The 13,179-nt window shown below is 44.9% G+C and overlaps 2 protein-coding genes across 9 annotated transcripts in view; one reads left to right on the forward strand and one right to left on the reverse strand.

Moving 5' to 3' along the window:
• The first annotated feature begins 4,230 nt into the window (after positions 1-4,230).
• LOC110070433 (uncharacterized) lies at positions 4,231-9,839 on the forward strand. Its single transcript, XM_020778114.3, has 2 exons — positions 4,231-4,776; positions 8,591-9,839. Exons 1-2 carry the CDS (start codon positions 4,467-4,469, stop codon positions 8,890-8,892), a joined length of 612 nt encoding a protein of 203 aa, XP_020633773.2. The 5' UTR covers positions 4,231-4,466; the 3' UTR covers positions 8,893-9,839.
• Positions 9,840-10,014: 175 nt separating this feature from the next.
• Positions 10,015-13,179, reverse strand: part of CSAD (cysteine sulfinic acid decarboxylase) — a 32,233-nt gene continuing 29,068 nt past the window's right edge. For 6 of the 8 annotated variants that reach the window (XM_020778110.3, XM_020778112.3, XM_020778105.3 and 3 more), the window contains one exon: positions 10,015-10,518. In XM_020778110.3, the coding sequence (XP_020633769.3) occupies positions 10,345-10,518 (174 nt within the window). In that variant the 3' untranslated portion in view covers positions 10,015-10,344. The remainder of the gene's footprint in view (positions 10,519-13,179) is intronic. The other 2 variants (XM_020778103.3, XM_072991147.2) reach the window with 2 other exon arrangements.

Consider the following 13,179-nt stretch of genomic DNA (forward strand, 5'->3'; position numbering starts at 1 on the left):
CATACCTCGGTTCAATCATCAATCCAAAGGGTGAGCACAGCCAAGAAATTAGGAGAAGACTGAGACTCGGAAGGTCAACATTGAAGGAAATAGAAAAGATAATCAAATATAAGGATGTGTCACTGAAGACCCAACCAAGAACATCCACACTTTCATGTTCCCAAACACCACAGTTGGGTGCGGAAGTTGGGCAGTAAAGAAAGCTGACAGGAAAAAAAAAAATGATTTGTTTGAAATGTGGTGCTGGAGAAGAGCTTTGTGGATATTCTGGACTGCCAGAAAGACAAACAAGTGGTTCCCAGAGCAAATCAAGTTTGAATTATCTCTGTAGGCAACAATGATGAAACTGAGGTGGTCCTACTTTGGGCACATTGTGGGAGAAGGCAGGACTCTCTGGAAAAGACACTAATGCTGGGAAAGATGGAAAGCAGCAGGGGAAGAGAAGATTGACTTCCTAAAGGAAGCCACAGGCTTGAGTTTACAAGCAGGGCAGGGCTGTTGAAGCTAGGACATTTTGGAGATCTCTCATTCACAAGATCTACATAAATTGGAGGCAACATGACAGCACTGTACTACTGTATTCCCAATTCTGTACAGGTATTTTGCATTTGTGCTGCCATCTAGTGGTCACCCAGCAGATTGCTGGGGTTCAGACAGATGTCAAATGTATTAAACAGAAAATTAGGAAAACCCACAGCTGTTGCCAATTCCACATTCTCTTCATACAGCAGAACATATCAGAATTGTTGCAAATCTGTGAGATTTCACCTATCCTGCAGAGACCAACAGCCCTTTTCTATGGTAATCCATTCCCACAGGACTTTTTCTTCATAGGGCTTTAATACCTGTGATTCTTCCTACTCAGTTTTATATTCACAACAATCCTGTGAGGTAGATTTGCCTAAAAGAAAGCAACTGCCCCAAGACCACCCAGTAGACTGCACGCTTAATGAGGTATTCGGGTCTATTGCTCCCAGTCTACCATGCTTTCTCGTTTTACTATGCTCTCAGGCAGGACGTGGTTTTAAAAGCAACACAAAATATACCATTATTTTTTTTAAATTAAAAGCAAAACATACTCTAGGTCAATGATGAAAAATGTGCAGATACTGAACTACATCTCCCAGAATTCCACAACAACCATGGTTTGTCATGTAGGATTCTGAGAGCTGCAGGCCCAAAACCAAGTACTGTATTTCACATCTCTGCTATAGATTTTGGTTTTTTAAAGAGCTATACCTCATTTTCCTTCTTTCTCAAACACAAACAGAAGAATTCGTGAGTCCTGAAAAGGTTTGCAAAAATATGACATGGGGCCAGGAGGTCCTTTCATTTCTCCTCATGACTTCATGCTTGGAAATGGTATTTCTAAGGGCTCATCATTTGGTCGGTTGGAATTTGGCTTTTGAACAAAAGGGCTGAAAGAGTGAGATTTAGGAACACAGGATCTCAGTGAAGATCTGCAGCACAAGACTTCAGGAAACCCGTCTCTTCAACCATCTACTCAACAGGTGAAGTCCAATGTAGAGTATCTGCCTTTGAGGACTAGTGCTGGCCATATCTGAACTGCCGAGAATGTCGGTGGCTTCATAAGATGGCTGCCATGGTAGACTTGCCCAGTCTCAAAATATGCACTTGTAGAGGTTTCAGGGTCCTGAGTCTCACGTTATTGCCCTTTCCCCCCAAGGCCAGCTGTGTTCGAAAAAGATGACATTTTATTTTTATGAAAAGGATGGTATTAAAGTCTGGGGTACAAACTCTACCTTTAGGCTTGAGTGGTATGCCTGAGTGCATTACACTGCCCAGCAGGTCAAACGTATTGTCTTACGGAATTAAAATAAATTCTGTTCCTCACTCTTGCTACCAGGGCACACTTCACAAGATATGAAAGTTACTATTCTGGGGAATTAAAATTACAGAACAAGAAACCAGAGAGAAACATCTAAGATAAAATATGTACACATGCTGGACACCAGATCAGCAGGCAGTGTAGCTGCTCTCCATCTGTTTCTGGGCACAATTCAAAGGGCTGGTTTTAACCTATAAAGCCCTAAATAGCCTGGCTCTAAGCTATCTTCCTGCCAAACTAGCAGTTCGAAAGCATGTAAAAATGTGAGTAGATAAATAGGTACCACCTCGGAGGGAGGGTAACAGCATTCTGTGTCTAGTCACGCTGGCCACGTGACTACGGAAAATTGTCTTCAGACAAACGCTAGCTCTATGGCATGGAAACGGGGATGAGCACTGCACCCTAGAGTTGGACATGACTGGACTAAATGTCAAGGGGAACCTTTACCTTTGCCTAAGCTATCTAAAAGACCATACAGTATCTCCCTTTATGAGCCTTCCTAGGTATTAAGATCATCAGGGGAAGCTTTTTTCTGGGTTCTACCATACTCTCAAGTGCGTGTAGTGGGGGCACAGGACAGGGCCTTCTCTGCCACTGCTTCCAGAGACTAGAACTCCCTCCCACAGGAAGCCAAGTTGGCCCCGTTGCTTCTGGCAAAGAACTTTTTCTTCACTTAGGCTTTTCCTTAGTGACAGAATGTCTAGGAGAGATTTTTTAATGAGATGTTTAGCATTTTGCTGTTTCTAAATCTGTTTTAGTAATGCTTTACCTAACATACTTACTATGTTATTAATACATTTTAATATTAGAATAATTCACTGTTTTTAACTTTAATAATGTGCTTTAATTATGCCAGCTGCCTTGAGTCCTTTCTTTGGAGAAAACCAGGTTAAAAATATTTTAAATAAATAAATAAAATAAATAGTAGCCAAGGTTTCTGAAGCCGTTACCAAACGTGATTATTATGATGCTATCAACTGTTATTTTCCTTCCCAACTAACCCAACCCACCTTTTCAGAACAAGGCTCAAAGGTAAGTCTATCATACTCTACATTACATGTTGTTCCAGCTGTTTCCTTTAATCATTGTTGCTGTTTACTGGACCAAGCTTCAAAAGAACTGAATACCAAATATACCGTAGGCCTTAAATAATTTCTATATGTGAAATGCAACCAAACACCCCTGTAGTCCTTCATCTTAGAGGCTTGCCTGAATGTATTACCTGTATTTTCTCTCTGTATTCTGACTCTTATCTCTGATGAGGTGGACCGTGTTCCACAAAAGCTCACATTAAAATATAGCTGTTAGTCTTTAAGGTGCCATGTCTTGTAGTTTTGCCACGTTGTTTTGTGCTTCCTGTTGAAATCCTTCCAAAATTGTATGCCAGTTCCTTAGAGATGCATGGCAAAACATCCCCTTTTCTGAAAGACAGTCACTCCATTACTTTCTTCAAAAGTTTTAGGCCTCTGGCTGATGAATCGGAGATTTGGAGTTTGATTCCCCATGGTGCCTCCTTGACAGAGGCTGGACTCCAGAGACTCTTTAAAGAAAACATATTGTAATGCAATATAGACGCAGGGGACATCTATATTAGATGACTTTAAAATCATTATACATTAAAATACAATAGTCTTATATTGTTTTAGTTTTGTATCTTTGGATTTTGCCTGATATAAAAAAAATCAAGTACATCGCAAGCTTTCAGTGGTAATTTGACCCTTTTCATTAGGCTGTTTTCAAATTTTCTTGGGATGGTTGTTGTTCATGCCAGGCAAGCATTCTTAAACAGCATGCAAATAGTTTGTGAGTGGTGGAAACTCCTCAGTCCAGTAGTGTCCCATCTTTTCAAACAAAGAATCACCAAGGGGTCTGGCCTCTCTCTCCTCCCCTCACTACGTGGTCTTTTCCAGCCGGTCTTTGTCTCCTCATGATGTGCCCTGAGCAGAGCAGCCTTCGGCTTCATCATTTATGCTTCCACGGAGAGCCCAGACTTAATTTGGGATCCGAATCATATTATAATCAAACCGGGATTACTGGCCTGATCTGTAGATCCTATTTCGTCTTCCCACAGAGAACGTGGCAAGATTTTTCCCCAAGACTCCCCAAGTGGACCAGACTATCGGAGGTAAAAGTCTAGGCGGGGGGGGGGAAGGAAGAGGGAGAGGGAAGGGAGGGAGGGAGGATGCTGTAACTCAGCAAGAAGGGTACAGAAAAACGACCCCGGCAGCTAATCCACCACAAGCCTCCAGTTTTGGCATCTCTTTTCACACACACACACACACACACACACACACACACACACACACACACACACACACACACACACACACACACACACACACACACACACACACACACGACCGCGTAACTGTTGAAGCCACTTCTCTCCCCTCCGCTGCCTTTCCCGCGGAAAGAGCGCGAAACCGAGGGCAAGCAGGAAGCCCCGCCTTGCCGCGCGCTTCCTTTGTTTTCTCTCCGGCTACGCGGTGGCTTTTGCGCCCAGGTTGCTGCGCGCGCCTCGGGAAATCGCTTTGGGGTGCTTGGGGCCCGTCGCCCCACCCCCGAAGGCTTGCCTCCCGCCCCCGCCCCAAGACTTCCCAGGAGCTGAGAAGCCCCCATGGATGTGAGAGGGCGCCTGCTGCGGACTCTAGAGGACCTGACCGAGGCCGAGATCGCCACTTTTGTTTTCTACCTAAATGGCACCATCCCGCGCGGCCAGCTGGAGCGCGCCCCGCCGGTCAAGTTGGCCGAGCTTCTCTTGCGCTACTGCCCCGAGAGAGCCTTAGAAGTCACCGCCGACATCCTCGAGAAGATCCCCAGAAAGGATCTGCTCCGAGCTCTCCGGGGAGAAAAGGAAGGGGCAGGGAGCCTCAGGGAGAGGACCGGAGGGGTGACTTTGAGGATGGGGGAAACCCCAGCAGCGCCCGGTGAGTAGGCGGCACAAGTCTGGGCTGGTCCCGGTCCGAGCCGGCAAGCACAGATCTGCTGAGGGTGGCAGACGTGGGATTTTTTTTATCCTGGGTGCAGCCCCGGGGCTACGTTGGCACTGATGCAATCCTGTGAGCAGTATATGTTCCTGTGGACACCAACAGAAGGTGGCATTAGTTTATGGAATGATTTCAACAAAAGCAAGACAATCTAAACAGAGGTATTCCATGCTGGTTCATAAGAAAGATATAGAAAAGTCCACCAAAACCTACAGCTGGGCAATGTCTTTAGTAGGACCAAGGGAGTTTTGTCACAGAACCATAAGCAAGCTTTCGGATTTGACAGGATTCTTCATTAGGTGGGATGGTACACAAAGAGAGAGGAGAGGAAGTGCAAAAATTAGGTTAGGTTGGCATCTTCCCCCACCAGGCATTTCCGAACTTCAGGGGAGATGAGTCCCAAAGTGCCACCAGACTGTGAGCTTAATACTTTGGACTTCCGCAATAGTGCCAAAATGGAGTCTCCATCCAGATTTCCCATTCCCTGTATCTGAAGCATTAAAAAAGCAGTGATGGGTCAGACTAGAAGCCTTGTGAGTCGAGCCTTATGTTTGAGCCACAGCCAGTTAAAGAAAAGACAGAAGATGTGGTGCCCCTGCAGTTGTGGAGCTGGAACATGTCCCAAGGAGGGCAGGCAGGATGGTAAGACCTTTAGAAACCAAACCGTAGTGGAGAGAACCTGGCAGGTTTGGGATTTATCTACATTAGTGATTAACCCTTCAGTATGCACAGGAGTTCTTTTGCTGTGCTCTAAAGTCATGTGACAATCACATGGTACAGTATATTAACTGCTGTCTGTGTCTACTGGAGATAGTGGTTAAGGTGCTGCATTTTCTACTGCTCTTGGGAAAACTTCTAATAAGCTTTAAAGCTGTGTTGTATCTCAGTTGAGGAGTCTACAATGGCTTTTAAAATCGTTTCATTTGAGGCTTGCCCACTCTGCCCTCACGCTGGCCACTTGCCCCAACTGCTGTGGGGCGGGGGGGAGGGAGAGGGCAAAGTTGATTGTCCCTTTTGAAAGCTTGGCTGCTTCTGTCCCTCCAGCTGTTTCCACATAATACCAGACAGAAATGTGGGGTGGGTTTTACTGGTTTAAAACACAAATCCAAGCATGGATCCTCCAGAATCCCCATGATTTTAACATGAGATCTGGCCCCAAACACTATCAAGTGAAAAGTCCTATTTGTATCCACTGAATGCAACACAGAAATGAAGGGGAGTGGGAGGCAAGTGAGAGTGCTGGCATGTGGTGATCAGGGCAAGCGAGGGGACAGGGAGGCAAGGAGTAAAGTGGCAGAGGGAGAATGGGAAGGGAGAGGAGGAGGGCGCACTGGGCAATTCAAGGCATTCTGTTGTGACTTAACCCTGAGTGAACATAAACTGACCCTGCCAGGAGGAGGCTAAATTACATACTTCTGAAAAGAATAACATGCATTCGGGGCTTGGGGGGGGGGAGAATGAGATCCACTGTGCTTCATATGATCAATTTTCTTAACATCAATGCAATTGCAGCAAAACACAGTTCTGATACCAGTCCTTCTACCAGTGTAATCAGCAAGCTAGCCTGGAGAGGAGAAGGGAGTATCTGAAGGGAAGATGGAGCAGGCTTGTTCTTTGCAGCTCAGGAAGGCAGAACCAGAAGTCATGGCTTCAAGTTACAGGAAAGGAGGTTTCGAGTAAACGTGGGGAAGGACTCCCTAGGATGGGAGCCATTCGGACAGTGACTACCTTGGAGGGAATGGGGGAGGAGGGGACTCTCCATCCTTGGAGATTGCTGAGCAGAGGTCAGATGGCCTCCAGTCAGAGAAGCTTTAAAGCAGGGCTTCCCAACCCTGGGTCCCCAGATGTGTGTGGAGTAGAACTCCCAGCATAACTAGTGGCGAAGGCTTCCCTGGGAATTTTGGTCCAAGGACATCGGGGGACCCAAGTTTGGGAACCACTGCTTCAGGGTGTGGATTTCCTGCATTGGTAGAGGGCTGGACATGATGACCCTTTGGGACCCCTTCGAGCGCTTTCATCCTATGATTCTATGAATGTGAAAAAAAAGTATTTGCAATTGTGATAATTTTATTTGGGGTAGGGAACAGAAAATTTATTTGGCACACAGCTATTTGTGCCATTTTATGGTGAGCCCTAGATTACCCATTAACATTCTTTTATCTCTGAGATATGCACTAGGGTGCAAAGTTGGTTGTGTGCAAATAATGCCACCAACCATCATCTACTCTACAACACACACCCAGCACCAACACCTGAGGATTTTTTCCCTAGTGGCAGTATACTAGAATGAGTGTCAGAAGGAAAATGCCCCTACCTATACCCCTGCCCCCTCTCCATAATATTGTGCCATGGGTAGGCAGCTTTGCAGAGCAGGGGACATGATATTTTTCTATTTCCTCAGGAGAGTGCATGATTTGTTAAGATATGGCCACTAGCTGTTCTTGTTTGTGTCAGGAGCAATCCAGTAAGGTCTCCAGAGGGGTTGAGCCAACAGGGTCCTGTCATTGCCCAGGAGGAGGTGTTCACAGCCCTCACGATCTTCAGGGAGGCTCCTTTCATGTCATCTAAACCGCTAGCCACATAATGCTTGCATTTAAACCCAAAAGACATCTAGAGAGATGGCTCTTACCACATCTGTCAGCCAAAATATTCTTTGCCTCTTTTAATAACTTTTTTGTAATAAGAAAAAAAACTGAATACTGTATCTAAAGATATATGCAATAGAAGAAAAAATCAAAACAACTTAACAAAAGCCCCAAGTAGTACAGTGGTGCCTCGCATAGCAATCGCTCCGTTTAACAAAGAAATCGCTTTGCGACGTTGTTTTTGCGATCGCAAAAGCGATCACTTTGCGATATTCCCTATGGGGAAAATTCGCTTTGCGATGATCGCAGGGAAGCGATCGTCGCAAAGACCCCATTTTCGGCCAGCTGATCGGTGGTTCCAAAATGGCTGCCCACTGTGTTGCCTCGCTTTAGAGGCACCGAAAATAGCCGCCGTAATGGAGGATTTTCGCTTAAGGTTAGTTTTGAAGCCCATAGGAACACATTAATGGCATTTTAAATTCCGTTTAGCGATGAAATCGCTTAGCAGTGTTTTTCCCCGCACATATTAACGTTGCTAAGCAAGGCACCACTGTATTTCGCTAAAATGTCCTTGTCTGGGTTTGATTTTTAGTGAGCAGGCAAATGATGGCTATTCATTTATTTTCCATCCCAGACAAAAATGTCTTCTGCCAAGTTTGGCTGCCCATCTGACCTGGTCCTCACAGACTTCATGCCTGCTGGCACTGAACACCTTGAGAAGCCCAGAAAATATCCATGAGAAACCAGGCCATTTCAGCAGTGGCACCTTCCTTCTAGAATGCTAGAATTACATAAGGCACCCTCCCTTGGCACCTTTAAAAAACTGCTGGAAATAGAGCTTTTTAGGAACGCTTTTGGTCAGATTCTCCCCAGTTAAATGGGACAGAGGAGGAAAGAGGAGAGGCGCGTGGTATTTTGAGTAACCTTTATTTTGCTGCCTGTCTTGTGTTGTTGTTTGTAAGGATGGTTTTAGTCTTTCTGTACTTGATTTTACAATTTATGATTCTTTATGTGTTGTTGTCACTACTCACCACCTGGAGTAATGATTTTGCTAGATGGGCCATATAAAAATGAATACATAAATAAATCAATCTCTGGGCTATTGGGGGGGAACTAAATTTCCTAGGAATCTATCTCATAATCCATTTCTCTCTCTTCCTCTCCTCCAGGCCCTAGTTTGGGGGCTCCTTCTAGGCAGGCCTCTGACCAAGAGCTGATGAAGGTGGCCAAGGAGATGGGCAAGAGCTGGAAGCAGATTGGGATTCAATACCTGGGGGTAAAAAAGTCACACCTGGAGCAGATCGAAGAGGAGAATCCCGGCAATGTCCCCATGAGAGCCTTCTATACACTGGTGGATTGGAGGAATCGTGAGAAAGAAAAGGCCACTGCATCTCAGCTGTACCACATTCTCAACCAGGAGGGGGTGCAACTTGACCGAGAGGCCTATGATTTCCTATTAAACAGCACCTGAAGGAATTCTTGAAAGGCAGAAAGCTAACAGCTGCTCACTCCCCATCTAGCATTTTCTACATCCGTTTTATGCAACACCCCCCAACCTTTTTACAAAAACTCTTCCCCCGTCTCTCAAGTCCTCTGGTGCCCCTTGTAGAACCTCTTTACTAGCTTCCCATCTCTTTCCAGAGCCAGTAAAAAATTCCATGTCCTTACCTGGAAAATTCTCAGTACCACATTTTCTTTAAGCCCTTGTTTTCTGTTCTATCCTCACTCCTCAAGTCCTCCAACCATTCCATCAGTGAAGATCTTCTGCTCCCTTAAATGATCAAGCTACTCCACTTTCCTGCCAGGCACATGGAATGTCTCTGCTGAACTAATTCTCACTTTCAAATTGATCTGTGAGGTATCTGGGGAGGAAGCATACAAGAAATGGTGCAGCCAGGATAGCTTGTAAACCCATACTGAAAACAAATCTTCCATCTTTTCCCTTCATGGTTGATGAGACTTGTGCATGGGAACTCTTGGGCCCCAGGTTCCTTCAGGGTTTGGGGTTGTATGTTGTTGCTTCCTCTGGAGATCCTCCTGGGCTTGGTGGCATCCCAATTTCCCTCTCATTCCAATAAGGTGGTTCAGGAGGAGAGTGTAGATTGCAATGCTTTTCGGCCTCTTCCTTAGGCACTCTAAGTTGAACAATCAACCCAGTCCGCAAATCCTCTTTGTAAATAGACTCGGAATCGCATTTGCTGATTTCCCCATTGTCTCAGATTTGGATTGGAAGCTCATTAGAGGCAGACACAGTTCATTTTTAATCCCCTGTGTAATGATCATGTATGGTGTTATAGGGATACTGCACAGAGGGATACTGCACAGGGATGCTGCACAATCTTGAATAAATTACTTGTGGACTACAACTTGCAGAACCCCTCCAACCGGGATTATAATAATAAAAAAGTTAATTTTCCAGCCTCTGAAGTATTGAATTATAGTCTAACAAAGTAAGTTTTCAGGCTTTGAAGCAATACCTTAAAAAGCATAGAACAATTAAATGCTCATGTATAGGTTCAGTGTTTGTAGTGTACTGCATTGTCTCCCCATCTCTACACCTTGTTTTCTTCTTATGAAAAGGACAGGAGAAAAACAGATTTTAACAAGCCTTTATTTAGAAAAGAGGAAAGAGAAAGTAGGGTTCAAGCCTGGTCATTGCTTTGCATTCTTGGTAGCCTGTGCTGCTCTCTGAAGTAAAGGAGAAGGAAAAGTCCAGGGGAAGACATTCCAGATGCCTTTGGAAGAACAGTGATGTTTACTGGAAGAGCAAGGAAGAGCAAATTAACAGCATTAGGGAGCTATAGCTTTCTCTGATTTTTTTACAAGGTTTGCCAAAACAGGTAGTGGAAAAAAAACCACAAAAGCTCCTGTGTGTTTCAAACCATTTTTGCAGAATTGGTTGCAGGGAAAAGAGGAAGTGTCACTATAGGTCTCTGCCAAGCCTCTCAATCTCATCAAGAAAGAAGTCCAAGTCTTTTTTGGTGACTGCTGGATTGGTAACAATCTGACGGAAGAAGTTGACTCTGTTTCCGAGTGGCTGGTAGCCCACCATCATAGACCCTTTCTTCACCATCCGCTCTTTGATAACAGGAGCCACCTAACCACGGGAAAGCAGAAACCGCGTTTAAGAATTTGGTTGAATTATTAGGGTGTTTAGAGAGCCAGTGTGGTTTAGTGAATAAAGAGTCAGGCTATATTTCAGGAGACCTGGGTTCATGTTCCCACCGCACCATGGAAACTCACTGGGGGATTGGCAGTGATCAAACCTCTCCTTTAACATCTTGGGTACCTTGAAAACCCTGTTACCATTGCCAAAAGTTGGAAATGATGTGACAACACGTTGTGTAACTTCAGGATATTATAAAAAGAGAAGGTTCTGGATTCAAATGTCCATTTAGCCATGGAAAATTACTGCAGGGGAATGCAGCAGGTAAAACCACTACTCACATGTCTTCCCCTGTAAGCCCTATTAGGGCCTCTATAAAAGTCAGATGTGACTTGATGGCACATAACGACAGGTTACCCACCTGTAATTGTAGTTCTTCAAGTGAACCTCTGTGATTCACACCCTGGGTGATCCGCGCCTGCACAGAGCCTCATCAGAAAGTTTTAGAGCTTCTGCGGTAGCAAAAAACACATTAGAACAAAGCCCCTCCCTCCTTGTATAAGTACCTTGGTGCCAAGGCTCCCCTTTCAGTTGTGTCAACCGCCGCTACATTAAGCAGAATGGTGTGACAGTGGGGAAGACGGGCGGGATGCGTGAATCACAGAGGTCCACTTGAAGAACTACAATTACAGGTGGGTAACATGTTCTTCTTTGTGGGCTCTGTGAATCACACTGTGGGTGACTAATAAGCTGTCTTACCCGGAGACAGGGTGTCACGCCAAGGTAGAGGCTAGCACAGCAAGTCCAAAGGCCGCATCAGACTTCTGCCAGAGATCAAGTCTATAATGCCGGATGAAACTGGACGGCTGTGCCCAGGTGGCAGAGGCACAGACATCTGGAAGAGGTACGCCACGTAGGAATGCTGTAGAGGTCGCCACTGCTCTGGTGGAGTGAGGGCGAATCACCTTCAGGATTGGTTTGCGTGCCAGCTGATACACGAGGTGAATGGTTGAAGCGACCCATCTAGATATAGTTTGAGACGTCACCTGGCAACCTTTAGTAAGTGGTTGGTGACTTATGAAAAGTCGAGGTGAACGCCTGAAAGGCTGGGTGCGTTGGACGTAAAAGGCATGGGCTCACCTAATGTCTAAAACATGGAGGATTCTTTCTTGAGTTGTGGACAGTGACAGAAAGAAAGGATAAATGGCTGAGAGAGATGGAACTGAGATACAACTTTGGGGAAGAAAAAATATCCATGGATAGTTTGACTTTGTCCGGAAAAAAATGTAAATAAGGATAGTCATGACATAATGCTGCTAACTCACTAGCTCATCAAGCTGAGGTGATGGCGACGAGGAAAACTGTTTTAAAAGTAAGTAGCTGTAGATCAGTTGAAACTAAAGGCTCGAAAGGAGCTTTAGTAAGTTGTTGCAATATTAGTGGTAGTGACAATTGCAGGGAAGGCGGGGTCGTATCTGGATAGATATGAGATAGACCTTTAAGAAAACGTTTCACTGTTGGATGCTTGAGGAAATCAACTGATGGAGAGTTAGGGGGCTGATAGGAAAGAGTTTACCTCTTTGCCATAGTTTATTTCTTTGATTTCTGAAATAGGGTGTATAAGATGTTTGTTTTGGAGGATCAGGTTGGAATTTTTGATACAAGTTGTATGATCGTCTCCACTGATTTTGTTGGGGGCGTTGTTGGTAAGATGGATAAACTCCCCAACATCTAGCTGCTGATCTTTTCTTTTGCACATTTTCCAAAATAGCATTTTCAGCATTAAATACGGAGGCCTGCCCCATCAAATGGAAGGTCTTCGATACATGCACGAGCATCCTCAGCCAGGCCAGCTGTCCTTAGCCAAGATAAATGTTGTAAGGCTATTGAAGAGGCCATTGACTTTGCTGTGGTGTCCACTGTGTGCCTAGCAGAAAGCATGTTGTTTGTCAATGGAAAGACCTTCTTGTTGAAAGGTATGGTTGAGTACTTTTTAATCTTCTGGTAAAGATTCAACAAAGGTTGACATATTGTTCCAAAGGAAAGGTTGATATGCACCCATGGCTCCCTGGTAGTTAGCGACACGCATGGTGAACGCTGCTGATGAATAAAGCCATCTTCCCATTGAGTCAATCCTTCTACTGTCTTTATTTGATGGTATGAGAGTCTGTCGATTGTGAGGCTTTGACAAAAATAGAGTTTGGAGCTGGTTGTTTTTGAAGAAATAGAGCTCCAGGATCGCAGACTCTGTAGAGGTTTTTGATTCATTTAGACATGGTATGGGAAGAGGCTGGTTTTGTCCAGGATCATTGAGCGGTGCTGAGTAGAAACGGAAGCATCGAAATATGTATTGTAGTAGTATCTTTAGAGATTGGGTCGTATAGATGATCGGCCAGTTCTATTGAAGGATGGTGGATTTGGAGATTGAGAGACTTAGCCATACAGATCACAAGTTGGGTGTAAGTTTGAAAGTCTTCTGCTAGTGGTGGTGGGTTGGCATCGACAAGGTTGGATTCCGGTGACGTAAGTAATACTGACGGCGTCTGAGGTCTGGGTTCGTGATCGGAATAATCAGGATTGTGTTGGGAGTCGATGGACTGTCGATTGACTTCAGTGTCGATAGGTTGAGTAGGCTGATGCAACCTAGAGCTG

This window comes from Pogona vitticeps, chromosome 2 (genome assembly GCF_051106095.1).
Source record: "Pogona vitticeps strain Pit_001003342236 chromosome 2, PviZW2.1, whole genome shotgun sequence".
Lineage (NCBI taxonomy): Eukaryota > Metazoa > Chordata > Lepidosauria > Squamata > Agamidae > Pogona > Pogona vitticeps.